This window comes from Colias philodice, chromosome 8 (assembly GCF_061535455.1).
Source record: "Colias philodice isolate Cphi_HAF_F1 chromosome 8, ilColPhil1 Martin Lab GWU primary, whole genome shotgun sequence".
NCBI lineage: Eukaryota > Metazoa > Arthropoda > Insecta > Lepidoptera > Pieridae > Colias > Colias philodice.
The window spans coordinates 10,180,203-10,208,032 of record NC_143093.1 but is presented as its reverse complement, the minus strand read 5'-3'; the positions used below and the strand labels follow the sequence as shown (position 1 = coordinate 10,208,032).

Below are 27,830 nucleotides of genomic sequence, written 5' to 3'. Positions count from 1 at the left end.
CTTGCCTTAAATGCCTTAGTTTTCGTAGTTAAAACATCAATGATGGATAACTTCACACTAATTTCAACTTAATGCTAAGTTCAATAATATAGTACTGCGGAGCAGAATAGTCGATGTGATTCGGACAATTTTCAACCGTAAACTAAACGTATTGTCAATGGTACTATTACGATATGGGTAGGTATTCAAATGTAAAAATACGACTTACTTTTTCAGGCCGTCCATCGATATACCACATGATATTCGCTGGCGGCATTGCTGGCACAGTTGAGCAATTTAGTAGCACATCCTCTCCTATTTGAACGCTGCCAGGTAGCCCCATGATCACAGGATCTTGTTTCAACGTCACTGTTTTAAAAAACAAAAAAACTACTGGTTAATACGCGTGTTGTAAGAAATAAATATGTTAGTTCATAATAAGAGTATAATGAGCATCTTAAACGTATTTGCCAGTTTAACTGATCAAGAAATGTATAGGCACAATGAATAACATGCTTACTTGGTCAGGAAAAAATTTAACGAAATGATGTTCTAGACGAAAATGTCCCTACTCTGCCCAGAATATATCTATGGAAAGCTTATCTCAAAAAAATAAAGAAAGAAGGTATAATATTTACTATGGACACATACACATAGAAAAAAAAATACAATAAAAGTTAGAGAGTTATGAGCTAGTAATATGAGTAAGACCCTATACAATAACGACAAGTTATAACAACTTATACATACCAGCCACAGTAAGATATTTCGTCTGATTGACAACCGCGAACCTCGGGCCTTCAGTGGAAACCTCGCAGGTGAACGATATTCTGGTATTATACCGCTTTGGTACAGGAACACTTATAGAACATTTGTTCTCATCACAGGTACCACGGGTGACCCCACCAGCTGTCGTATTGAACGTCCTTGTTGAAGGCTGGAAGAGAAGAAGACTTAGGGTGTTTTTCTACCAATAATATGCGAGGGTATGTAGCGAGAAGTGTAAAGAACCAATCGTAATGCTTCTTATAGTTTGAAGTTTGAAGCGTTTAGCGTTTGAAGCGATACTATTGGTTATTTACAAATCCTTGCTACACAGTCTCGCACATTATTGGTGGAAAAACATCCTAATAGTACCTTTGAAGCAGTTAAGGTTGCTTCTGTTTATGCAATCCTGGTAGGATTAATTTCAATTGCTATTTGTAGTCTGTATAACCAAAGGTCATGGCAAACTTTAGTTAGAGACAAAGGAAACCAAACCACGCAAATTCTTCTGGAAACATTGTGCCATGGAAACTTTGCCAAATAAACAACGAGAAAAACGAACCACCCAAATTGTTTCGGCGAAATTTTTAACATATACAAAAAATATATTGCATTGAATTAATATCAAGTTTTGAATTGATATTTCATATTTGAATTCAGTAAGTAAACAGAGTTACAGTCGACATCATGATTTAAAAATTCATTTTGCATGCTTTGTCTCGGGCTATGATGAAAATAATGTGAATAAACTTAAACAAACTGATAGTTTCATACTTAATATTAATGGAAATAACTAATATTTCTGAAGTTAGATCGAATATTATGAAATTTACCTATTTGTGAAGGATTAATCGATCTATAATAATTATGACCCCGCTTGTTTTCTATGTCACTATTAAACAATATTTTTGTTCCTTCGATCTTTGTGCGTGAACATTCTGTATGAAATAAATTATTGCTATATTATTGTTTATAGTACGGTATAATAATATATGTTCTTATGAATGATTTTCTCTTGAATTTGCGCCTCGAAGGACTTTTTAAGAATGACCTTTGGACTGTCGGTCTTTCAAGGGTTCGGAATGATTTATTTACATACAATTGTTTGATACAATATTCATATAAATTCATTTAGTTGTTATAACGTAATAAAAATTCCTCCCACCTTTACCTATGTGTTACATTTTTCCTTGACGTTTTCATTATTTCCATACACACCTAGATTCCTATCTCACATTACAAATACATTTCAGGCTGCATGTGTTTCATTACGTTGCCGACAGATTGGTTTTATTAACGTCAGAAACAATATTCTCAGCTGAACGGGGACAAAGGTAGGAGGGAAAAAATGTCATTTGAAAACCGTTCGACTCGCTAGTTATCGACATAACTGAATTTTCAGTTTCATTGGCGCGTAGAAAACCGTAAAGAGGTGCCGTAAAATATTCTGCTGACGTAAATTGGAGGAACATGAATGTATAATATATTGGAGGGAATTGGGAATAAGTTTCGTTAATGTGCATTGTGCATATATAATTAAATGGCAGCATCGTTATTGTTGTTTATGAAGAGTTAAAATATAAAAATTTATAAGATTTGTAAAGAGCAGTTTTTCTCTGGAGAGACTGTTTTTCGTTATAATTTCATTAAGGTCTATCTAATTGAACTCAAATTTCAAACATTTATATTCATACAGCTTTACTTAGCAGTTTTATAACTGGACGGTTAAACGCATATTATGTATTTACAACAAAAGAAAAATACAATCAAAACTCGATAGGTTAAACCCACCTTATGCCATCTCCCTCCAATGACGATAAAGTTTTTTCATAAATATTCGTTGTTGGATAAAAAAAGAATTACGATGGTATTTTGGAAATTATATAAATAGATATGATTTTATCTGATTTCCAAATATTCTTGCTGTTATATACTCGTTTTTAAATATAAATAAAAAGGTATGACCAAATGGGAATGAATAAAATTATCTTTACCAATTTTATCACACATCATCGTTTTACAAAACTCATAACCATCCAAAACTCAACCAAAAAAATAGCGCTACATGAATGAACTTACAACCTCAAAGCTTCATATAAAAGTGTTTATATTTTGTAAGGCTTAATAGCGTTTTGTTAGCAGACCTGTTGCGCAGATTGTTGGCTGTCAACTAGCACTTAGGTGTTAAGTTTAACCTGAATATCAAGGATGCTTTTATTATGCCTCTGTAGAGACCTCTGTTTAGAGCTCCTTGCAATGTTTATGCGTAATTATGCAAAGAGCATGTATAAATTAGTATTTTCTGTGTAGGATTTGTGAAGATTAATTATGATTAGATGTGTTGGTTGATATTTTTCTAAGTATATATATAGACCTCGTTACGCTATTACTCTAATTTATATTTTACTCTCAGCTTCGAAGGTCTTATGAAAAGACCATAATTTCGTGTAATAAGGAACTTCACATTGATTTCATGTGAATGAGATAATGTCCTGTTATGTAGATTTCTAAGATATTCTCTAACTCTTCAGTCTCCAAATGAAAGAGTAATAAGTAAACATGAATCATATAATTATAAAATGTTGATATTTTGATGAAGTTGAAACATGAAGGCCTCGGCACTGTATAGACAGAGGCGGTATATTTGCCATATTATGTTTCCGTTATTTATTTATGTATGTCTTATTGTTGTGTGTGTAACTTTTTCTACTCTAACGTTGTAACCTTTTGTTGCCTTTTTCAAAGTGTAGTGTAGTAGTGTAGTAGTTTTCATTATCAAAGTGTAGTGTTTTCGTTTCCTCTATAAAAATATAGATCATACTAACCTGCTGTCCAGGCGTAAAGCGAAATATTTCGTTGTTATCTCTATACCACTTGACTGAATGCAAGTCGGGGTCCCCTCGCTCCTTCACATAGTGGCAGGCGAGGTACGCGTCCCTTCGAGGGTCTCCATACTGCGGGACCTCCAGGTGCGTTATATTGTGAGCCGTGGCTATCACTGGAAAGAAAAAACTTGTTAATATTGATGGGGAAGTAATAATAAGTTTAGTTGTGTTGTATAGTATGGATGATATTATTATTATAATCATTTTTTAGTACATTACGTAGATATATAAACAAATAATTCATAGGTACATGTTAAAATCGGGCTTATTAGAACTAATATAACATTATTTGTACGACAAACTTATGAACAATAATAATTGTCCATAATACATCATTATACACACATTCATTTGACAGCAAATTTCCCAGAAACAAACATATTCAACAACACCACACAACTTCTATAACTTTACAAATATCCTCGACGATTGTATCAAAATTCACATCTAATACCATTTCCGTGCGGAAATTTGGAAATGAAAATAACGTGTGTCGGAACTCGGAAGCCTGTCACATATTCCGCGAATTTCCAATGATACATCCCGTCAGAGGCAGCTTCGTTAGCGCTGGGAGCTTGTGACATGTAATGACGAGCGGATTTTTACATTGCAACGGTTAATTGTGTGTGTGTGGTAGTTTTTACCTACTTGTGAACTAATCGGGAAAATGTTTTCCGAGATCGGCAGAATATTCGGCATATCAGTCAAGCGCTTTAGGATATAATAGCGCTAAAATGGATGGCAGGGTAATTGCAATAATGTAGAATGTTACAGTCAATATATAATAGGTATCTTCATAACAAGTTACACGATTCGTCGTCGTTTCAGCCGTGGGACGCCCACTGCTGGACAAAGGCCTCCCTTGCATATTTTAAAAAATTCTGTCTGATTTTTTAACTTATAAGTCAAACTATAATACCTTGTAAATTACCGTTTCATATCGCATATCATAAACTATTACATCTTCAATTCGAACTTCGATTAATTCCAGACTTCTTTCAAAAGAATATTTGAATCGACATTTTATACAACAATTTACGGCTGGTTCGATTCTCAGTGAAATGTTCAATCTATACTAATATTATAAAGAGGAAAGGTTTGTATGTATGTATGTATGGTTTTCACGCATAAACTACTGGACCGATTTTGATGAAATTTGGCACAGATAATCTTTAGACCCTGAGAAAGAACATAGGCTAACTTTTATTGCGAAATATGTACCACGGGCGAAGCCGGGGCGGACCGCTAGTATAATATAAAAAAGTTGGCTCTGAGACGGTATTAAGTCATTTATTTGGTTAGATACTTTCTATTTTAACTGATAGTAGTTTAAAATGTTTGAAAAGTATTTAATAAGTTTTATTGAGAAGTCTCGCATAAAATAAAAAGTTAAGATAACTCTGAATTTGTTCTTAAACGTATTTTCTCCTTATACCTACAATATAGTTTCTTGTGATTGACCTGCAAAAGTATTATATTTTGATAAACAAGTACCTAAATGAAATTTGGGAAGACGACAACGATGCTTTGGTAAAAATTTTAACGCAATAACGTGCAGTTCCCGTAAACTGAGTCGTGATGAGAAAGATTTGATTGCTTTTTTTGAAAATTCCGTCCCCAGTAGATTATCATAACTAGGCTACATTTCATTTTCCAGTTTTTATGTCCAAGTCAAAAAAATTCCAAACATCATAATATAATATTTTTCGCTTAAATATTTAATCAATGAACTATGTAAAAGATTTTCAATTCAAAATAAAATACATAAAATATCATACATGTAAAACATATGTGTAAATCATTTCATCAAGAACTCAACGAATGTTCACAGTTGCATATTGTTCGATACAAATTTCATTAATAGAGAATGTTTGGTAAAAATTTTATCATCTATCTCTTATATATAAAAATGAATCGCAAAATGTGTTGGTAAGCGCATAACTCGAGAACGGCTGAACCGATTTCGATAATTCTTTTTTTATTATATTCCTTGAAGTACGAGGATGGTTTTTATGTAGAGAAAACGTAAATATGTACCACGGGCGAAGCCGGGGCGGACCGCTAGTATGATATATTTGTTTCATATATCTTTAGCAAACAATTTTTATCACTTCTTTACCACTAATTAGTAGTGACATTAGTATATTTGTACTATACTTTTCAAGATATATCTTTCTTATATATAAAAATGAATCGCAAAATGTGTTGGTAAGCGCATAACTCGAGAACGGCTGAACCGATTTCGATAATTCTTTTTTTATTATATTCCTTGAAGTACGAGGATGGTTTTTATGTAGAGAAAACGTAAATATGTACCACGGGCGAAGCCGGGGCGGACCGCTAGTTGTATATAATTAAGATTTAAAATTTGAATTTTGTTTCGCGTTCAATATATTTCATTTTGCAGTCAAAATTGCGTTATACTATTAGTGTTAACTAGATTTCCGCCCGCGGCTTCGCCCGCGTTTTCAAAGGAAAACCCGCATAGTTCCCGTTCCCGTGGGATTTCCGGGATAAAACCTATCCTATGTGTTAATCCAAGTTACCCTCTATATGTGTGCTAAATTTCATTGTAATCGGTTCAGTAGTTTTTACGTGAAAGAGTAACAAACATCCATACATCCATACATCCATACATCCATACATCCATACATCCTTACAAACTTTCGCCTTTATAATAGTATTAAGATAAGATGATATCGTGGGTAGATTAGTTGTTTATTTTAGGGCCGATTTTTCAATGCTTGGATAAAACTTATCCGTCCAATAAAGTATTACACGATACTATTAAAATGTCCCGTAAACTGTCAAATACGGGCAATTAGAATACGTTTTTAAAATGGTAGTTTTATACATTATTCGACGAATAAGTTTTATCCAAGGATTGAAAAATCAGCCCTAAAATAGGATAACATTTTAATCATTTAATATTATGCTTACTTTCTTATGCAAAAAAAAAAATTAGTAAAATGCGAAATTAACTTAGTATATACCACGATCTGACAAAAGTGTCTGGTTCAGAATGGATGCGAACAGCAAGAGATAGAGAGCGATAGAAGTCTTTAGTCCTCTAAAGACTTCTATCGCTCTCTACCTATGTCTTGCTGTTAGTTAACATGGTTAACAGTTTGTCTTTCGACAAAGGCCAAGCCTTTGAAACCAATATCATTGTTTAACAAAATTGTGAATATTTATTGTAAAACTACATTAGTTGTAACAAATTATAAACAGCAATAAAGGCTTATTTAATTTATTTATTTTGACCACGATACCGATTTTGGTGAAATTTGGTAAAGATATAGAATTACACTCTTGAAATTACTACCTAGTTGGACATACCGATGATAGTAGATGTAATTTATTATAGTAGATATAATTTACTTGCACCAACAACAAAATATAACTAATTGCGGTAAAAAATACTTAAATATTAAAATCCATATCATACCCGACACCACACATAAACTCGAATTAAAAAATTCACTTTAATAATTTTAACCCACCTTATTATCCCAAGGCTCATAAGGCATAATTCACACTTCATCCACGTCCACCGGACCTTAAGCCATTTACACACGGCCCCAGCGAGCTTAGTGAACATTTATTAAACGACGTTGCTGAGAAAATATCTTGGTAATGGAGGAAAATCTTCGCCATGTATTTTGAGCTTAACTCGTGTAGATAAGCTTTAATTAAGACTTCGGGTGTTTGTTTGCTGAGCACAGGTTATTATTTTGGTCAATTTTATATTAAACTAGCTGTGCCCCGCGGTTTCACCCGCATTGCTCCGCTTCTGTTGGTCTTGGGGTGATGATATATGGCTATATATCATGCAGGCAGCAGGCTTATAACCTTCCTCGATAAATGGGCTATCTAACACTGAAAAATTTTTCAAATCGGATCTGTAGTTCCTGAGATTAGCACGTTCAAACAAACACTCTTCAGCTTAAGCTGTAAAAACTCGTATGTTTTGAAATATTAGTTAAATCATGTATTGAATAAGATTAAACACATATTTCAAAACTGGTTGTGATAAATTGTAGTTTTATGCCATAATTTGAGCTCTAGTACAAAATGGATGAACTGAAAATAACGAGATTGGTTTATTTTAGGGATACTTAATCGAATTTTCTTCCTTTCATTTCAGTTCGTGATATTTATAGAACAAACACATAAACGGAAAAATCGTTAATTGATTAAAACAAAGACAATAAAACGAAATCGTTAGAATATTTTACATTAAATTGGATTCACTCGCTTGCAACAGCAAAAATCCATTTGCCTTAGTTGAATGTAACTTGAGTTATTATTCCATTTATTTTGGTTGCGATATAATGCAGTTTACAAATTGTTTATCGAAAGCTGTTGTAATTAAAATTTATCATTTCAAATAATTGGGATACGAGTGTATATTCAATCATTTTTAAATAACGTGCTTTAACGAAATATTGTTTGATTTATTCTGTCATGAACTGAAATTTCAGCTTTCATTTTAAATGTAGGAGATGGCTGATGGCTGATAGATGACTATTATGAAGTAGGTAAATAGAATGTAGCATAATGATAACATGTACATGATATACAAGACATGTACCATCCTACTATATACGAAAATCAAAATAAGTTTTATTTAGAAAACATATTACTACTTGTATAATAAATTAAAAAAATAAATGTTATTGAGTTTTTTGCGTAGTAAAACATCTTCATTCTTTTTACATGTAATAGCTTGTACAACGTTTTCGCCCACGACTTCACTTGCGGAATCTTCAAATGAGTACGCTAGAGCGGCTAGACCAATCAAAATAATCGTCTCTTTCTTTACCACATTTTAACAAGAAAACGTAGAATTGTTAATTTTCTAATTTATAGGTATTATAAATATAGGTATATATTTATTTATAAATGAAAATTTGATCAAATTCAAATCCGGGATAGTAAGGGAAAGTACCAGGAGCACATACCACAAAGCAGTTATTAAAAGGCCGCGCAGATTCGTACCTAGATTAAACAAATGTACAAAACCACGGCTATATTAGTTTTGGCGCCAAGTTTTTAATCAACGGAGTTAGCTAACAAAACAAACTCGACTCGTTAATATACAGTTGCTATGTATTAAATTGCGAACTCGGTTAACTTCGAAATTCGTGTCTTGTTGGATTTATGAGTTTGCAGTTAGTATCTATTCTGACGTATCTTGGGACTTGGCTTTGTATAGGAATATGTAGGGCTATTGTATACAATGGTATTGTAGTTTTGGAAGACTGGTTTCAACAATTTTCATTTTATTTTAAGACTTATATGGATCTTGTTGGATTGGGTGGATCTCTGTCATGCTATTTATTGATAGACTAAATTACAAATATGTATACAACAGGGTGTAATCATTAAGTGTGCACAGGCGATTATTCCGTAATCATTGCAGATATCAAAAAACTATCGAAAGCCTTTTACCTAATGAGTAAATACATTTTGTGTTCAAAGCAAATTTTCGAAGTGACGTCCTCGTTTTGGAATACCATTGTATTCGACAACAACCTCTTTTTTCAGTTTCTAAATGTATTTTTATTAAAATTTGTGAAGTAATTTAAGCATAAATAAAAAAAAGAACCAAAATTTTTCATATTACATGTTTAGAATAGTCATATCTCATACTTAATTTACGGGGAGTGTTTGGTGTAAATTTTTTGGAAATTTCCCGTTTTATTTTTAAAAAGTTATTATTGTCATTTTACTCATTAGGTAAAGGGCTTTCGATATCAGTTTAAAGTTTTTTGTTATCTGCAATAGTTACGGAATAATCGCCTGTGCACACCTAACGATTACACTCTGTATATGTAACGATTTTATTTAATTGTAAGTACATTCTTTTGTTATTTAAATATTCCTATAAAATTAGCGTCTAAAAGCTTTTGATATTTACATACAAAATTTTCTCTACATACGTATCCAAAAATAATACAATTATGAAATATGTATAAATAATACTGTAGATAATTCCCTCAAATGTGAGCAAAAATTTTAGAATGTTTTGAGTTTTCATAGCCAATTTTATTTTGTTCCTCAGTCCCTTAATCTGCAAGCAAATCCCTATGTATTTAAAATCCAAATTATTTTGTCATAACATAAAATTAATTAATTTCTAACCAAAATGATATAGGTATATACATTTCATAAGCTACATATTCAGCTATATTACATGAATATAATATGAGTCTTTAAAGGTATTTCAACTTCAGATAAATATAGAAATAATACTTAGAACATAATCTAGCGTTCCTATAACAGCCTTGTAGATTATATCTCTAAGAACTATGTAGAATATATTATAGCCTTGTATTGAATATGTGATTATATCTTGTATGTATGAAAAATTACAATTTTCAAAGAAAATCTTACTAATATAATAAATGCGAAAGTATGTTTCTCTTTCACGCAAATACAACTGAATCGATTAGAATAAAATTTGATATGTAGGTAGCTGAAGACCCAGAATGGGACATATGCTACTTTGTATACCTGTGGGAGCAGGAACGGGAAATATGCGGGTTTTTCTTGAAAACTTGGGCGAAGCCGCGAGAGGAAATCTAGTTTGTAATTAATAATATGATGTTTTGATATGAGATCAATTCCTACACAGCTTTTTGTCGGATCCTTTCTATAGATCCTGCTTTACGCATCGGTTGTAAATTATTTCTATAATACATATATTAATTGCCTACAGGCCCAGTTGAATATCTATCTAAATATATTATTATAATATCTAATAGAGCTAGTAGATCTAGCTATAAATAGTAACTGTACTGTGTAAGTACTTTAATAAAAAACTAACTCTAAATATTCTTCTTTAAATATAAAACTCGAATTAAGGTAGAATTGACTAGTTTTTGCACATAAAAATCACTTATTTTAACCCTTTACTGTTGGCTACTCTCCTGACAGGTTGGCCTCTGTGACCGAAATTTGTTTAATATTTCGCAAAGCCGCGATGCATCGCATTGCAGTGTTTATTTGCGCCGTGTATCTAAACTTATAAAACATAATTATTATCATACATGTACCTTTTAATCTCGATATCAATCTGTAAAGCTGAAGAGTTTATTTTTTTTGTTTGAACGCGCTAATCTCAGGAACTACTAGTCCGATTTGAAAAATTCTTTCGGTGTTAGATAGCCTACTTATCGAGGAAGGCTATCTATAAATCGCGCTAAGACCAAGAGAAGCAAAGCCACGCGGGTGAAACCGCGGGGCGCGGCTAGTAAATAATATAAAGTAAATAATCAAGTCTATTATAAATGCGAAAGTAACTCGGTCTTTCTGTCGGTTTGTATCAAATCTGTCTCCCTTAACATATATTGTTTAAGACCTGAGGAAGGAGATAAGATAAGTTTTATCCAGGAAATACCATGAAGACGAATACTTATGATAATAATAACTTTAATAATTGCCACAGATTATAATATGGTACTATACCTACTTATATACTCTTTTGAGGGTCCATAATCTACTGGCTAAGTGCGAGTTGGTATATTATGTCAAATATCGATAGAATTTTAACAAGCTAATTTCATATAGTTTTAATCCCACAATTTTTTTTCTGAAAATATATTAAAATTCCAGTAAATTATTAAACATATATATATTGTTTAATAATTAATTGAATATTTATTAATTTTCCCTTCGTACAATAGACTTCTGCTGCGAATAAATAAGTTACCGCTCGTATTCGCAAATTGGAATCACGAATGAAATATTTATGAGGCTTAAATAAAATTAATTATTAAATAATCTCTGGGAATTGTTTGATCCATATAAAATTAATCCAATTTGATAATAATTCGTTATTTACGAGTAAATCAGGTTTACAAATTATTATGAAATAAATATGCATTTCAGTTTCAAATCAACTTACATTACTACTTGGTTGCCTGGAAGAGATTGCATCTTAGCAATAAGGCCGCCTATTGTACACTTGCCGTGTTTATGTTTTCATTCGGTATTTTATGTATTCCTGGTATTATACAATAAAGTATCAGGAATCCATACTAATATTATAAATGCGAAAGTAACTCTGTCTGTCTGTCTGTTACTCAATCACGCCTAAACTACTGAACCAATTTGCATGAAATTTGGTATGGAGATATTTTGATAACCGAGAAAGGACATAGGCTACCTTTTATTGCGAAATATGTACCACGGGCGAAGCCGGGGCGGACCACTAGTAAGGAATAAATACTATAAAATACTGTCCGTATTAAATTTCCTAAAAAATATAATTTTCTATATTGTGAAACTGAAACCTAAACTAAACCATATTCACACTTTATATCCTCTGTTTTTAAATCGATAGAAAATATAGTTTCAAATAAGAGAGGTCAGGAATAAAATAACAATAAAATTTATATCCACACTAAACCATTTCTCTCTTTATGACTTCCATTCGTGACTGTAATATTATAAAAGTGTGTGTGTTTAGATTTCAAACGGATGAACAATAAAATACATAACTTTTCATGCATAGTAATTGATAAGTTAATAATTTAATATTATGGTAACAATTTCCATGGTAGATCGCTACATAGTATAAAACAAAGTCGCTTTTTCTGTCCCTGTGTCCCTATGTATGCTTAAATCTTAAAAACTCCTCAACTGATTTTGATGCAGTTTTTTAATCGATAAGAGTGATTCTTGAGGAAGGTTAAGTATCTTAGATTAAGGATTGGTCTCCGCGCGCGCGCTACGACTAGATACCGCCCCACCTAAAAACAATAGCTCTGTGAGTGCGGCAACTCATTTCTGTAGTGTGTGTTAGGCAATTTGTAAAGACGCTAGTGTGTGTGAAGAATTGGGCTGCCAGCTACATAAATTTTACCTCATAAATGGGAAATCTGGCATCTTGGAAAGAAGTTTGAAAAATATTTTTTTCATCCTGACCTGGCCGGGAATCGAATCCATGTACATGTGACTCAAATCCACTTGCGACGCTACTATACTATAGTTACAAAGGTTGTTTAAAAGTAAAAAAGCGGAAATAAAAAAAAACATATTATATGAATCAGTTAAACATGGTTAAACAGAAATAAATTATTGTATTATACTTTTTTATACATGTGTTAGTAATAGTATTGAAAAAAAAAAGTTCAAATTATTGCTAAAATATTTCCTCAACCACGTGTATTTTTTTGGATATGCAATACGGCAACACTGAATGGCGTCGTATTTTCGTAGAAAAATTTTTCGAAGTAAAGGAGAAATTTCGAATAATACGATACTTAGTGATGGTACGTGATCCCAGTGTCTTTCTTATTTTTTGTTGTATTATTTTTAAATAGTTTTATGACACAAATAGGCATTTTACTTCAGATTTTGTTCAAAATCTTTATAAATTATCGGTTCACCCTCTCCACACAATGCTTGTACACGACTGGCTTGGGTACGCCGAATTCGGCGTACTATAAGTTGCCGCATTTTTCAAGTACGCCGGCGGTATCTAGTAGTAGCGCGCGCGCGGAGACCAATCCATAATCTAAGGTTAAGTATATAATTTGTTAAGTTTTGTATAAAGCGGGCAAAGCCGCGCGTGGAAAGCTAGTGTGTGATAATTAGATGTTTTGCAATCGTAGTTTTTAATAAACTTCATTAGTGATACTATTAAATAAAATAATATATCTATCATATATTTAATATCTACATTAAAAGTACTCTTCATACGTCTTCAAAATAGAAAAGTTGTGACTGAAATCACAATGATTTCACAAAAAAATTCAAGAAATTTATGACTTTTTCACGTATCGCTAATATTTTCTAAAATAAAAAAAATGTGTGCGTGTACTAGTGTACACACGTAAGAAGTGAAACTTATTTATGACCCTATTTTTCAAAAAATAATTTACTAATATGCAACTTTACAGAAATACGTCGAATCACGCGTGGTAGGGATAAGAGAAAGATGGCGCGTAACGGAAAGATGTGACGCGTAACGAAAAAATGTTACACTAAATTTTTTTCCAACCCCTATAAAGAAGTTTCACTTAAAAAATGTCGAATTACTTATAAATCAGGTATCCAGTAAAATAAAGAAACACTAACTATGCGAATGTCTACAAGCTATTAAAAATATTTCGCAATAATCATAATAGAAAAAAAGATTCATAAAGACTGTAAAAGTATCTCCAATGTTCTTCTTTTCAGTGAGACCTCAGGGAAGGTACAGTCAAAGGAATTAAATAGTAAAAGACCAATTCGTTTGAAACAGTTTCCGTCTTTTTACAATGAGCATTTTGAGTCATTAATGTATTTTATTGAGGTATGGTATAAAGTGAAGTCCCGTGTCCCCTAGTGGGGTAAGGGGCAGATGCGTTATGCATACATCTGTTTCACTGATCGATTTTCTTTAGGGACAAGTGGGTGATCAGCCTTCTGTGTCCTGCCAGACCGAGACATTTGTTTTTTCTTCGTCTACACCGGTAATCGAACCCAGGACCCCTTGGTTCTACGCTCACGCGTCAACCACTGTACCAAGGAGGCGGTCAATCTATGATAAAGAGATGTTAAAAACCAGACTTGTTCGATGGTCTCAAGGCGGTACATATTGAAGAAACTTCTTATGTGTTTCCATGGTTATGTTAGACTCTACATGTTAGAGAATGAATAAATTATTATTACATATTTCATTTTTTTTTATTTAGGTACTTAGCTGAGTTTCAGTTTTTCTTCTTTCACTAGGTTTCCGCCCGCGGCTTCGCCCGCGCAGTCAAAGAAAAACCCGCATAGTTCCCGTTCCCATGGGATTTCCGGGATTGTTTCATATTCCCGGGATAAAAGTAGCCTATGTCCTTTCTCGGGTATCAAAATATCTCCATACCAAATTTCATGAAAATTGGTTCAGCAGTTTAGGCGTGATTGAGTAACAGACAGACAGAGTTACTTTCGCATTTATAATATTAAGTATGGATTTGTACCTACATAAGATAAGTCATTCTACATTTAAAAGCCGTCAAGTCTTCCGTCAAAAAATTCATGTTGTATTAAGAAATCGAAATATTTTAACTCGATAAATTGTATGTAATTCAATGATATATTGAATAGTTTGTTAGGTAATAGGTTTAGATACGGCCATGTTCTGATTTCGATAAAAGTAGGTAATCGGACTGTCAATAGTGGAATGTGATTGCAAACTTATTTTGTAAGCTAGATTAACTGTATAAATTTATTTATGTACATTTTAAAGGAACATTGTTGACTTTAATGAATCCAAGCTGTTTGTATCAAAGTATTATACTTAACTAGATTTCCGCCCGCGGCTTCGCCCGCGTTTTCAAAGAAAAACTCGCATAGTTTCCGTTCCCGTGGGATTTCCGGGATAAAACCTATCCTATGTGTTAATCCAAGTTACCCTCTATATGTGTGCTAAATTTTATTGTAATCGGTTCAATAGTATTTGCGTGAAAGAGTAACAAACACACACACACACATCCTCACAAACTTTTGCATTTATAATATTAGTAGGATTGCTGATATTTTTTTAATTTTATACCTTAAAGATATCCAATATTTTTGGATAAATTCATTAATGAAACATGTACATATTGCCTTAATAAATACAGAAAACTCCTACAAAATAGTTCTTTGAAAAGTAATAAGTTTAGTCAATTATATACACGTAAATACAGAAAATTATCATGTGTACCTACAAAAGTATATTCTGAAATTTGCACACAACGCAATCTAAAATACTGCTGACATTAAATAAATTTAAAAAATAACTAACATTTCCATAGCTTACCTTTTAATGGTACGGGAGCTATTAACGTTTTAAAAAAAGTCATTTAGTATAGTTGGGTTTTTGATATACTGTTTCTCTTGCTATTTCGGTTAGAGTCCGGGCTGTCTGGCTGGCGGTAGTGGTTGCGTTTATTAGTGCGCACAGGAAAATATGCGTAATTTAAAGTCATTTATTAACGCGTAATTTTTAATCTTTTGCCTTTAGATAGATCCATCAGACATAAATTTTTTATTGCAAGACGTTTTTTCGTTGTTAAATAGGTGCCATACGCAATTTTTTATTTCAAAATAATTAAAATGTCATCGAAATAAGTGAAAAAATAAAGTTTTTAACGCATTGTGCGTTAAAAACTTTATTTTTCTAAGTTACTCTAACACTATATTGTTATAGCGCTATGCTGTCAGAAATAAATAATTACTATCAGGCTTAACACAGAAGGAAATCGCAATAGTTATTCAGCCTCAAGCGTGGCTTTACAATGAAACTTAAACGACTTCCCAAATGTAACAACTTGAGTGTGAACACTAAAACTTACTATTGTTCACTAAATAGCCACTTAAATTGTGTAAACGCCTTTGTTCACCGATTTTGGAGGGAATTTTTAATTTAACAGGGTAGGACTGTTCTTGAAAATACTACATAGTATGAAACAAAATTGCTTTCGGAATCTGCCTGTCTGTCCCTATGTATACTTGAATCTTTGTAACTACGCAACGGATTTTTTTATTGATAGAGTGGTTCTCGAAAAGGTTTTGGTTTATAATAATTATTTGTAAGGTTTTCCGTTTCGAGTGAAGCCGTGGGCGGAAAGCTAATGTATGAAACGAGAAGAATGTATATTGTATTTTGTTCTACTTTGTGCAACTGTTCAAACAAAAAGGTAAAAATTAAATTAAGAATTTATAACCAACTAGCTTTCCGCCCGCGGCTTCACCCGCGCAGTCAAAAAAAAACCCGCATAGTTCCCGTTCCCGTGGGATTTCCGGGATTGCGTCATTTTCTCGGAATAAAAAGTAGCCTATGTCCTTTCTCGGGTATCAAAATATCTCCATACCAAATTTCATGAAAATTGGTTCAGTAGTTTAGGCGTGATTGAGTAACAGACAGACAGACAGAGTTACTTTCGCATTTATAATATTAGTATGGATTTATATTATGTAGGTATATGTAGATGTATTTCGAATCAAGCTACTTACTGAACTTTTTTCAATGAAATGAAGTCATCTGTAACTACCTGCACAGTTTAATGAAGAAATACACTTCAATATTCTTTAAAAAATCAAAATGAAAACCTTCTGATTATTACTTACAATACGTAATACATTGTTTGAGCTATGTACATTCAGATGATTCAGATAAAATATTTTGGTTGGCAATTTAAAGCTATCTGTATGAAATATTCGTGCGATATTTTCGAAGTCAGAGTCGCAAGTTATAAACCGTGCCCCTGGGGTAAATACGTGACTATAGCCTCGACTGTTGGACTGAAAATATTGATATAATTCTCTTACATTTGCTTTTGGGCATGTTCATTTGGAAATGAAGGTGGAGTCGGTTTTGGCGCGTGTTTTAAATTCTTTGATGTATTGCGCGTATGTAAATATGTTGTGAATTATTTACTTTTTAAGCTATTGCATAGCTTCTATCGCGGGCCTTGAGCGCGGGGACCGAATCCAGAAATTGCGTAACGAAAAACCTCACGCTCCCCACTCCGACGGGCGCGGAGGTGTGGCTTGAAGGCATAGCATGCAATAGCTTTACCGCGGCAGTCCCCACACGTCTTTTTTTCTTTCCTTTTTCTTCTTCCATAGACCATAATAAGTATTTATTACTTAGTGTGTAAGTCGACACGGCAGAAAATATAATACCTATGATGTTTGTACCTATAAAGAGTGGCTTATATGTGTAAATCGATTACTTACAATATATCTACTAATATATGTATATATTCATAGTGTTTAGTCTTCTCATAATTATATTAAGGTGTTTGTGATGAAACATAGTTTTCATCAATACAGCTTTTTGAAAGCATAGGTCGGTAGGTAGTTCTTCGCAATACAAGATTGCAGTGGAAAATTGAAAAGGTCGAATGTCAAACAAATAGCAATTATTTTCGAATCCATACTAATATTATAAATGCGAAAGTAACTCTGTCTGTCTGTCTGTCTGTTACTCAATCACGCCTTAACTACTGAACCAATTTGCATGAAATTTGGTATAGAGATATTTTGATACCCGAGAAAGGACATAGGCCACTTTTTATTGCGAAATATGTACCACGGGCGAAGCCGGGGCGGACCGCTAGTATTGTATAATTATAGAATAGTGTTGAACTTTATCAAGGCGCTTTTAAACTTCCGATTCTTTTGGTTCCAAATAGAAGTATCGTGTTGAAAAATTTAAGGGGCAAAGGAAAAGCAAAATAAATAAAATTAACAGAGTGAATATCTACCGAAAAACAAACATACCACGTCGACAAATTCGAGCCACTACGGATTCACCCATTTTCTTTCCAAAAATCTATACTAATATTATAAAGAGGAAAGGTTTGTATGTATGTATGTATGGTTTTCACGCATAAACTACTGGACCGATTTTGATGAAATTTGGCACATCTAATCTTTAGATCCTGAGAAAGAACATAGGCTACCTTTTATTGCGAAATATGTACCACGGGTGAAGCCGGGGCGGACCGCTAGTATATAATAAATTCATTTCATTCATTCATTCAATAAATTCTATTGTCGTTTCGTTCAAGAAAAAATTGTTAAAAAATATAAACACAAATAATATTATGTTTCACTTGAAATATTTTCTCAGAATTACAAGTTTTTGAATACATATTTTAGGAGTTTGAAGACTTTCTGGGAGTGACATCAACCGTGACTAGACTTTTAAATTATTTAAGGCGATGAATTAATTTTTCTAACATATACGGCCCTTTTTAAACCTTCGTAATTTTTATATTATTAAAGTTGTCGTGATGAAAATTCTTGACAAGAAAGTTCAATAGTAACACAATACGTCTACCGTTTTAGAAACATGATTCCATGATATTTTCTCGATAGAAAAAAAATACAAAGTTCTCATTGTTATTTTTTTTTAATCTCTGGCATCTTCAAAATAACAAACGTAAAGTTACGACTTTTTGGATATTAGCTATAAAATATACAACCTATACGTCTACCGAGTTAGAATTTTGAAATATGCGATAGTTTTTAAATAAACAAGAAATACTTGAAATTAGCGCGCGACCAGCCAATATAGCGAGAGCCGCCCTGTACCTTCCTACCCCGATCGCTGCACGAGTCATTCCCGCTACGGCCGTCACACGGGGAACTTGTGTCGCTCGCGCAATCGTAAAAAAGGGTGACAACACGATAAGACAAAATGAGACAAATGGGGACAATAAAGAAAATAAGAAGAAGAAACATAAAGGTTGGAGGAAAAAGAATGCTTACAATTGGAACAAATTAATGAAGTAAGTTGGTTTTATTTTAAATTTGATGATAATTGTATTATAGACGATGTTTGCTATGTACCCCTGTTTTAAGTACATAACGAATGTGTAAGATTTTTTCATTTATAGCATAGATAATCTTTTCAGAAATCCGGAATCCAGAAGGAAAATAAACCCACTGATTGTTCACAATGTGAACCCACTCCTTCGTAAGTACCTTTATTCAGTCAAAAATGTATGTTATCAACGCTCTACTGGTTTTATCGCATGATTCCATTTTTAGCAAAAAGCAACAAAGTGCAAAGAAATAAAAAATCATGGTGAACTTAGTGGAAGTATGGTGGACGTAATATGGAACAGGAGCTCATTGGAGTAGTTTTTATTTTAAAAAAATACGAAAAAATTTCAAGAATTACATTTCTTAGTAGGTGGTAAATACGTATGTTGTATAAAGAATTTGATGTTGATATTTATTTCATTTATACTTACTACACCTGTGCGGGAAATTGCTTAGTACTAAAACAGGTTTATATTCATATTTACATAGTAATGTGAGTTTTCATTTCGAAAAATTTTGTGTAAGTATATTAAATTGAGCTCCTGGGTGATCTGGAAACATAATTGGGCCCGGAAGATGGCGCTGCAGTCACTCCTCCTAATCACATGAACCGATTTGGATGAATATTTGTGTGCACATTTCATTGTTGTGGGATGATTGGTTGATTCGTTTTCACATTAGCTAATATTATGTATTTTTGTTGTTAGAAAGTAAACTTAATTTAATGTTTATAATACATTATTATTGGTATAAATAAGCCAGTGTTCGTCTCACATTGCTGTACCTGCCTACCTACCCTACCAGGGCCTAACTTTGTTCTGGCTATTTTATTTTGATTATTTGTAATGAATAATTACAATTATAATAGAGTGCAAAAAATAAATACATGCGTCAATATATTTTGTGTTTTTTTTTAAACAATTTTTTTATTTAAAAAAATATCATTCCGACCGCGGCTTTGCCCGCGTGGAATTAGTTTATATCGTGAATTATGTTTTATCGCACAGAAGTGTTCAGTTCGGATATTTTACATTTTATCAAAATTGGTAATGTAGTCTTGACGTGATTAAGTAACAACTAATAAAAAAATATACAAATTAACATCCAAAGTTTCGCATCAGTTTTACTGTATTATCCTCCACTCTTGACTTTGACTGAGAAGAATTAGGGTTTATAACTTCTTTCAGAAATAGTACCTTTCATTTCTGGGCATGATGTAATATCTACGTCAGCATCAAATTCTATCTAAATCAATTCAGTAGTCCGCGTTATTGAGTACCATTTCATTTTTTCAGAGTAACAATTATTTTTTGTTATTTTAAAGATTATTTATAACCTGTATTATTTTGTAATAAAGTAAACATTACGAAATAATAATAATTATTAATAATGTCTAAGTAGTAGTTAAAAAGAAGATTATTTGTTTATAAGCAAGAAAATAAAACCAATAAATCAACAATTAAATATATGTATAACAATATTATAACTGTATGACGACTCCATACATGTTTGTCCCGAGTCGCCCAGCGGCAGCTCGGCGAGTTTGCAAGAATGACTTCGCGCACACCCGCGTTCGCGATAGCGAGCTATTAGACTCCGCCCACCAAGCAGTGAATTTTTTTTTGTGTATCGTCTTAAGCAATATTCTGTGAAAAATCTTACGTTTAATCCCTATAATTTATTAAGAAAGGATACTTTCTATGTAACTATTAAAATGTAATGTTTTTCTTAATGTATTAATTGCACAAGACATTCCTATAACGAATACATTTAAAATAATATGGTTTTGTTTTGTTTTATTTGTGCCAATTGTTGGCTTGAATAAATTATATTAAATATAAAACAATAATAACCTGAGAGTAAACATGCTTGTTTATTTCCTTTAATATTTAAAAGTTTAATTCATGAAATTGGGCTAAATTATGACAAAAAAGTAGCAATTATCTTTAAAATTTATCAGATACTACAAAATGTAGAATTCATAACCTAAAAGAAAACGATGGATGCTTTTTCCTTATTTTAATGAATTATACCTTATAACGGAATCATTTCATTAAATACTTTACAAATTGCTATAATACGAAATATTAAGAAAAATCAACTCGCATTAAATAATTTTTAAAACACTAAAGTAATTCACTGGTACTGAAAATGAGCAGAAAATTGAATTCGAGGAAACCAAAAAGATACCTGAGCAACTATAAATATTGTAGATTAATAATTAAAAAAAATAATTTGGAAAATCCAAAAGTGCACGCCTCATAATTTTTTTTTTAATAAATATTTATTAATTATTATTTTTGTTTATTTAATAACAATTAAACCACAACGAATCAGACCCTGAAAAATGAAAGGGTTCTATTCCTGAGCATACTCAAGCGTAAGAGAAAAAAAAAGACTCGATTAGTAAAGTATTTCGGTCGCTATCGTGTTAACAAGAAAAAGGATCCGCACATACAGACACACGGACGTCCAAGACAGAACTTTTTTAAACTGTTTTTTAACTAGTTTAAATAACAAAAAAATGACATCAAAAATATCATGAACGTTAAAAATAGTGTTTTTTCTTAATATGTGTGTGTATGTATTATCTTACAAGTGCAATGTATGATACATAAAGACATTTTAAGTTTGAAAAATCAGATGTTTTGCGCGAAGTGACAGTAGTACCCACCTCAACGCTTCGCTTATGAGGCGTGCAATACTTGATGAAGTTCCCGGGAAATACACCGTGAATCTATACTTTAATAATATTAATATTATAAAGCCGTAGAATGTTTTTTTGAACGCGTTAATCTCAGGAACTACTGGTCCGATTTGAAAAATTATTTCGTTGTTGGATAGCCCATTTATCGAGGAAGGCTATATATCATTACGCTAATATCAACAGGAGTGGCGCAGTTAGTATTTTATAAAAAAACAAACTTAAATACTTTCGAACAAAGGGATAAAATTCCGTATTTACAAATATAACTTTTTAAAACATGAGTAAACGACAATAGAGTACGCTCTAGCAACAGAAAGCACAAAGGACTACGGAAGGAAGATGTTTTTAATCTATAAGGTGTTTTTCCTTAGAAAAATTTTCAAATTATTTCCCTTTGTTTCGCATCCATTGAGAGAAAATTGCGCTGTGTAGTTGCATCGTAATTTGTGCGAATATTAATAGAAAATAGAGAATGTTTTATATTTTCGCGCGCTTTTATAATGACTCTTTTTTAGCGACAACGTCTTTACAAATAGATTTTATTATCATTGTAAGTTGGTAGCTATTTTGTTAGAATTGCTATTTTCAGCGAGAAATTTTAAATAAAATTTGTCCCTAAGTATAATAATAATTGATAAATTAAACAGAGTAAATAGGTACCAGGTCTTTTCGGTAGCTTTTTTTGTTGAAAGTACTGACTAAAATTGTTAATACCCACCTAATGGCATAATATTATATTTTGTAAACAAGAATTTGCTTTGTAGATAATAGATATCAGCGAGTCTAGCCGCGGACTATAGATTAGACCTAGCTCTAGTTATTTATAACTAGAGGTCCGCCCCGGCTTCGCCCGTGGTACATATTTCGTAATAAAAGGTAGCCTATGTCCTTTCTCGGGTATCAAAATATCTCCATACCAAATTTCATGCAAATTGGTTCAGTAGTTAAGGCGTGATTGAGTAACAGACAGACAGACAGAGTTACTTTCGCATTTATAATATTAGTATGGATTAGACCTGCCGCTTATTACCGAAACCTTATGTTAGACGTTAAGTTTTGTAATAAGTAATCCAGACTATTTATTACAATGAGAAAACGAATAATGAGCTCTATGTTATCTCTATACAGGGTTAGATTTCAATGACCAGCCAAAATTTAAAATTAAGATCGAATAAAAAAAAATAAAAAGAATAGCATTCATTTGAAAATGTCTTAAAAATTTCCTAAATCGTAAACACGCGATAAGCTTATTTGAGAATCAATGCACTTGTGTGCGTGCGCGCATCGCCAAATTTATGTGTGTGCTAACTTCTACCTATCTAGGTTGTTGAACTGAATTTTATTGAGCTTTTGTAATGTCCAAACGTTCGCTTTTTAGTGGCGGACAGGAATGAAATCTAATTAAAAAAAAACGTTTTTTTTTTTCATTAGATCGAAAATGTTATCGATTCTGAACCATTTCTGAAAATTGGGCCGGTCATTGAAAACTAACCCTGTATAATATATACCTCTATATACAAATATACAAAACTTGAGTTGCTCAAAATCAAAAGTAATTAACATGAAGCATTATTAATGAGCAAAGTTTGAGAGTTGTATGTGTAACATAAAAGAAGGCTAATAACTAAGGAAAGTTTCAATCTGAAGTTAGAAAAGTTGAGATTGGACAGATGGGTTCAATTGAATGAGTGTGAATCGGAATTACTCTTATTTTTTAGAATCATTGAGTTTTTTAATGATTACTTAAGAACTAATCTGTAACTATTTGTAGGCTTTATCTATGCTAAAATTATGAAGCTGAAGAGTTTGTTTGAACGTGCTAATCTCAGGAACTACTGGTCCGATTTGAAAAAAATTCGGTGTTAGATAGCCCATAGATATAATATATCATTACGCTAAGACCAACAGGAGCGGGACCACACGGGTAAAACCGCGAAGCGCAACTAGTATAATATATGCGTGTGATATAAGGGTTTGGTTGAAATTTAGCATAGCGTTTCATGTAGAATATAATAAATAATGATTTTAACAAAGTATATTACAAGAAATTTAATACGGGAAACCATATTTAACGAGGTTCCGCTACCTATATGTCTAACGATATCTGATCCAACAAAATTATCTTTAAAACATCAATTACCTAAGTACTCTACAATTTTTTATATAAAACTAAGCGTTAATTTCCGCTTATTGATCCCATAGCATCGGATCACATTTCTCAAGAAATATTCGCTGAAAAAACAACAATATTCCGCGAGATAAAATTCCGTAGCATCTTTGCAACGTTGGGAACAAAAATAAAATTTATAGTTTGCAAAACAAACTCTGTAATATCGCAGACACAGGCGTAATAATTAAAAACTTGGGTACGGAAAACCGCGGCTTTTGTGAACATGTATGTATGTATGAATGCAGAGTCGAAAAAAAGGTAACAAAAATAGTGTGTTGTTCTATTCAATGTATGAATGAATGAGATAGGATTATAATTATACTGTGGTTCCTTTTGGGGTACGGTTAATTGTTATGTACATTTGTGGGGTTTGTGGTTATCCTTGTTGTAATGTTATACATATACACGCATATTGCATATTGTTTTTGACACATTTTGTGTCCAAATTATTGATAATATTCTAGAAAACTTGTTAGACTGTTAAAGGTAGTTACGATAAGAATATATGTGTTTTACTCTATCATTCAAAACAACCCACTGTAAGAAATTTGGTACAGATATAGTCTAGATTAACAGCTACTTTTTTACTATACTTTTTATTTGAATACTACTCGACTGAAGCAACGGGCGTGAGCTACTTATAATTGCAGAAAAACAATATAAGAAAATGTATGTGCACGCGATCTCAAAAACGCGGTCCAATATATCTTTATAAACGTATAAAAGCGAATTTAAAAGAACAACGATTAAGAAGAAGATAATTGTATTAACACCAGTTAACACTAAACCGATTTACCCAAAAACAATTCTTAAAACAGATGCAATTAAGAGTGTTAAGCTTTATATCTGTTTGATCGCAACCTACTCTTTCCATTTGTGCATTAAACATTCATACTTCGGATAAGGAATTAACGTCTTGAATATATTATAAATGGAGGTATAATCGTTGAGGAAAATCTTCGTAAGTGCTTTTACTTTTCGCAGCGGATCAAGCCCGGGTGCAGAGTCAAGCCTTACACCGATTTACGGCTTAAAAAGTGAAAATATATTAATAATAGCTGACCTGGCAGATGTTACCTCATTAAAACATACACTGTATATATACATTTTCAACCGTATGAAGAAGTTTTATTATATAGAGCTAAAAATTGTATATACTCGTACATATAAAGAGGTAATATTATGAGAAAACATTATACTATTCACATGTGGTTTAACATACAATTTTGTTTCATTAATTTAGTCTCGAGTCTCTTGTGTCACTACAAACATAAAAATATGAGTAAAGCTTAAATGGATATTAAAAAAAATACGATACTAAAAATATGGTACAGTTAAATTTCAATTTAATGTCAAAGAAAATGTAAACATTTCATAATTACTTTTACAGTATTAATTCTGCTTTTATCAAAAGACAAAAAGTCACATTGAAGAGTTCCAGAGGTAAAGTCAAACAACAAAAGCTTAGAGCTAATAAAGTTCTTGGAACTAAGAAAAATCTCAACCCATTCAACCCGTATATTTGTGACTAGCTGCTCCGCGCGGTTTCACCCCCGTGGCTCCACTCCTGTTGCCCGTAGCGTGATGAAATATAGCCTATAACCTTCCTCGATAAATGGGCTATCTAACACCGAAAGAATTTTTCAAATCGGACCAGTAGTTCCCGAGATTAGTGCGTTCAAACAAACAAACAAACAAACAAACAAACTCTTCAGCTTTATAATATTAGTATAGATGCTAACTTCAGAACTTTATACGCTTTCAGAGCTTTATACGGTGTATATGGTTGTGTGACTGTTCTGCGTTCTTTTAGATTGTTCGTCAGAACATTGTAAGAATTATTGGAGAAAAATCTTATTTGCAAGTAATGAACTTATAATATAGTTTATGAGGTAGAATTGATTATTTACTAAAATGTATGGTAAGTATGTTGCTTAAAAATGTATTTCTTTTGAAAAGGTTTGCGCACTTGGTATATAATTTTTTTTAGCAAGTACAGATTCAGTAAACTAATAATATAATATAACAATATTTGAAGTGAAACTTCTTTATCGGGGTTGGAAAAAAATTTAGTGTAACATTTTTTCGTTACGCGTGACATTTTTCCGTTACGCGCCATCTTTGTCTTATCCCTACCACGCGTGATTTGACGTATTTCTGTAAAGTTGCATATAGTAAATTATTTTTTGAAAAATAAGGTCCTAAAGAAGTTTCACTTCTTAACGTGTGTACACTAGTACACGCACACATTTTTTTTATTAGGTAGGACACGACAGCATGTTTAAATAATTACAAATGAACAACTTTAATTTACATGAATTTGACATTTTTTTTATTTGAAACGAACTATAATTAATTACAATACAATACAATACAAAAAGATTTATTGCAACCAAACAACACAATAATATTATTATACATTCTAAGACACCATCAAATTTACGAAACAGTTTATCTCTTCCTCTTGAAAAGCAACACATCCGAAACTGGACATTCATGAATAAAACCAATTTAATTATTCATTTATCTCATAAACTATTCACATAACTTTACCAAGTTATTTAATATTAAGTAAATTGTTACAAGTCTAAATGGAACATTGAAATATTGAAAAACTTCTCATTCCCTTGGGTTAAGAAATATTACGGGAATTTTGACTTTAATGTTTCTATTGTTTCAAATGTTGTTCACTCTGCTTTGTATTTGAGTACCTGTATTTTATAATAATTATTGTTTTAAAGATTTCATTCATTTTTTTCAATTCTATTACATTTTCAATGGAATTGAATTTTATGGCCTAAATTAACTTAATGAGTAAGAAGACATTATAGACCGGGAGATATTGACACAAAATTTCGAGTCATTTGTAACAGGATGGCGGTTCTACAGGGTTCTTAGTACGCAATGACAAAAAGAAAAATGATGGTGTGAACGCTGGTACCGGCGGCTTAGTCGCGTGGGCGTTAGTCGAACTCGTCGGAAAATAGCGAAAGTCAAACGATTGGGCTATCGGTAAATTCTAAAATTTTTGTGTTACAAATCGTTTGACTTTCGCTATTTTTCCGACGAGTTCGACTAACGCCCACGCGACTAAGCCGCCGGTACCAGCGTTCACACCATCATTTTTCTTTTTGTCATTGCGTACTAAGACCCCTGTAGAACCGCCATCCTGTTACAAATGACTCGAAATTTTGTGTCAATATCTCCCGGTCTATTAATAATTCATATTGCGTGGTATCATGATGTATTTTTTTCATTATAAAATGTTTAATTTATAATTAAGTATAGCTATCCGTTTGGATTACTGTGAGTGGGCTAAAGTAATTTTCACTTTCATTGATATAAACTTTTAAATTTTTAACAGGCTAATCTTACTTATCACTAAATTAAACTCACCTGTAATCGGTAGCTTGTAACATATGCGAATATGTATATTATGTATGCAAAGTTTGTGATGTGGACATTGAGGTATTATTACTACGTATAGAGAGGACACCACGAACAAAATCTGTGCGACAAGCGCGGCGCGGTGCGGGGCGGCTAGTTAGTCATAGATATACGCGATGTTTGAAACGCTTGGCTCTAACTCGTGTTACAAATAGTGTAGTAGCGATGCCCTCTCTAGTACGTAGTACATAGTAACCCAATGGATGTCGATGATTTTTTATAGCAGAGGAAGAAAAGCAGCAGCTGCAAGGGTGTATATATGCATCAGGTGCTTTACCGGCTTTATGTACATACATAATATGTGTAATGTGTATAGGCTCTTCTATAACATCTTCCAATGACAATAGAGCTATCAGCTAACAGATCACTTATCACTGTCATAGGGGGCGCAGCAGCCTAAAACGTACCTATGGCCCTGCAACCGAGTAGGTACACTTTAGATCTACAAGCTCATACAACACTCTCACACACACACGTCTTAATTCTCAAAACACCGTGCTAACAATATCTATACTAATATTATAAAGCTGAAGAGTTTGTTTGTTTGAACGCGCTAATCTCAGGAACTACTGGC

The 27,830-nt window shown here is 32.5% G+C and overlaps 1 protein-coding gene and 1 long non-coding RNA gene across 2 annotated transcripts in view; one reads left to right on the top strand and one right to left on the bottom strand.

Moving 5' to 3' along the window:
• The window catches only part of LOC149486780 (uncharacterized), a 44,278-nt gene that overhangs the window by 4,591 nt on the left and 11,857 nt on the right, over positions 1-27,830 (bottom strand). Inside the window, exons 2-4 of the mRNA XM_089698516.1 lie at positions 3,570-3,742; positions 730-916; positions 209-348 (exon numbers count right to left, since the gene is read on the bottom strand). Coding sequence (XP_089554642.1) covers positions 209-348; positions 730-916; positions 3,570-3,742 — 500 coding nt within the window. The remainder of the gene's footprint in view (positions 1-208; positions 349-729; positions 917-3,569; positions 3,743-27,830) is intronic.
• Positions 18,615-19,238, top strand: LOC149486781 (uncharacterized). The gene is made up of 3 exons (XR_016315934.1): positions 18,615-18,895; positions 19,022-19,083; positions 19,158-19,238. It is a non-coding gene; the product is annotated as an uncharacterized LOC149486781 (long non-coding RNA).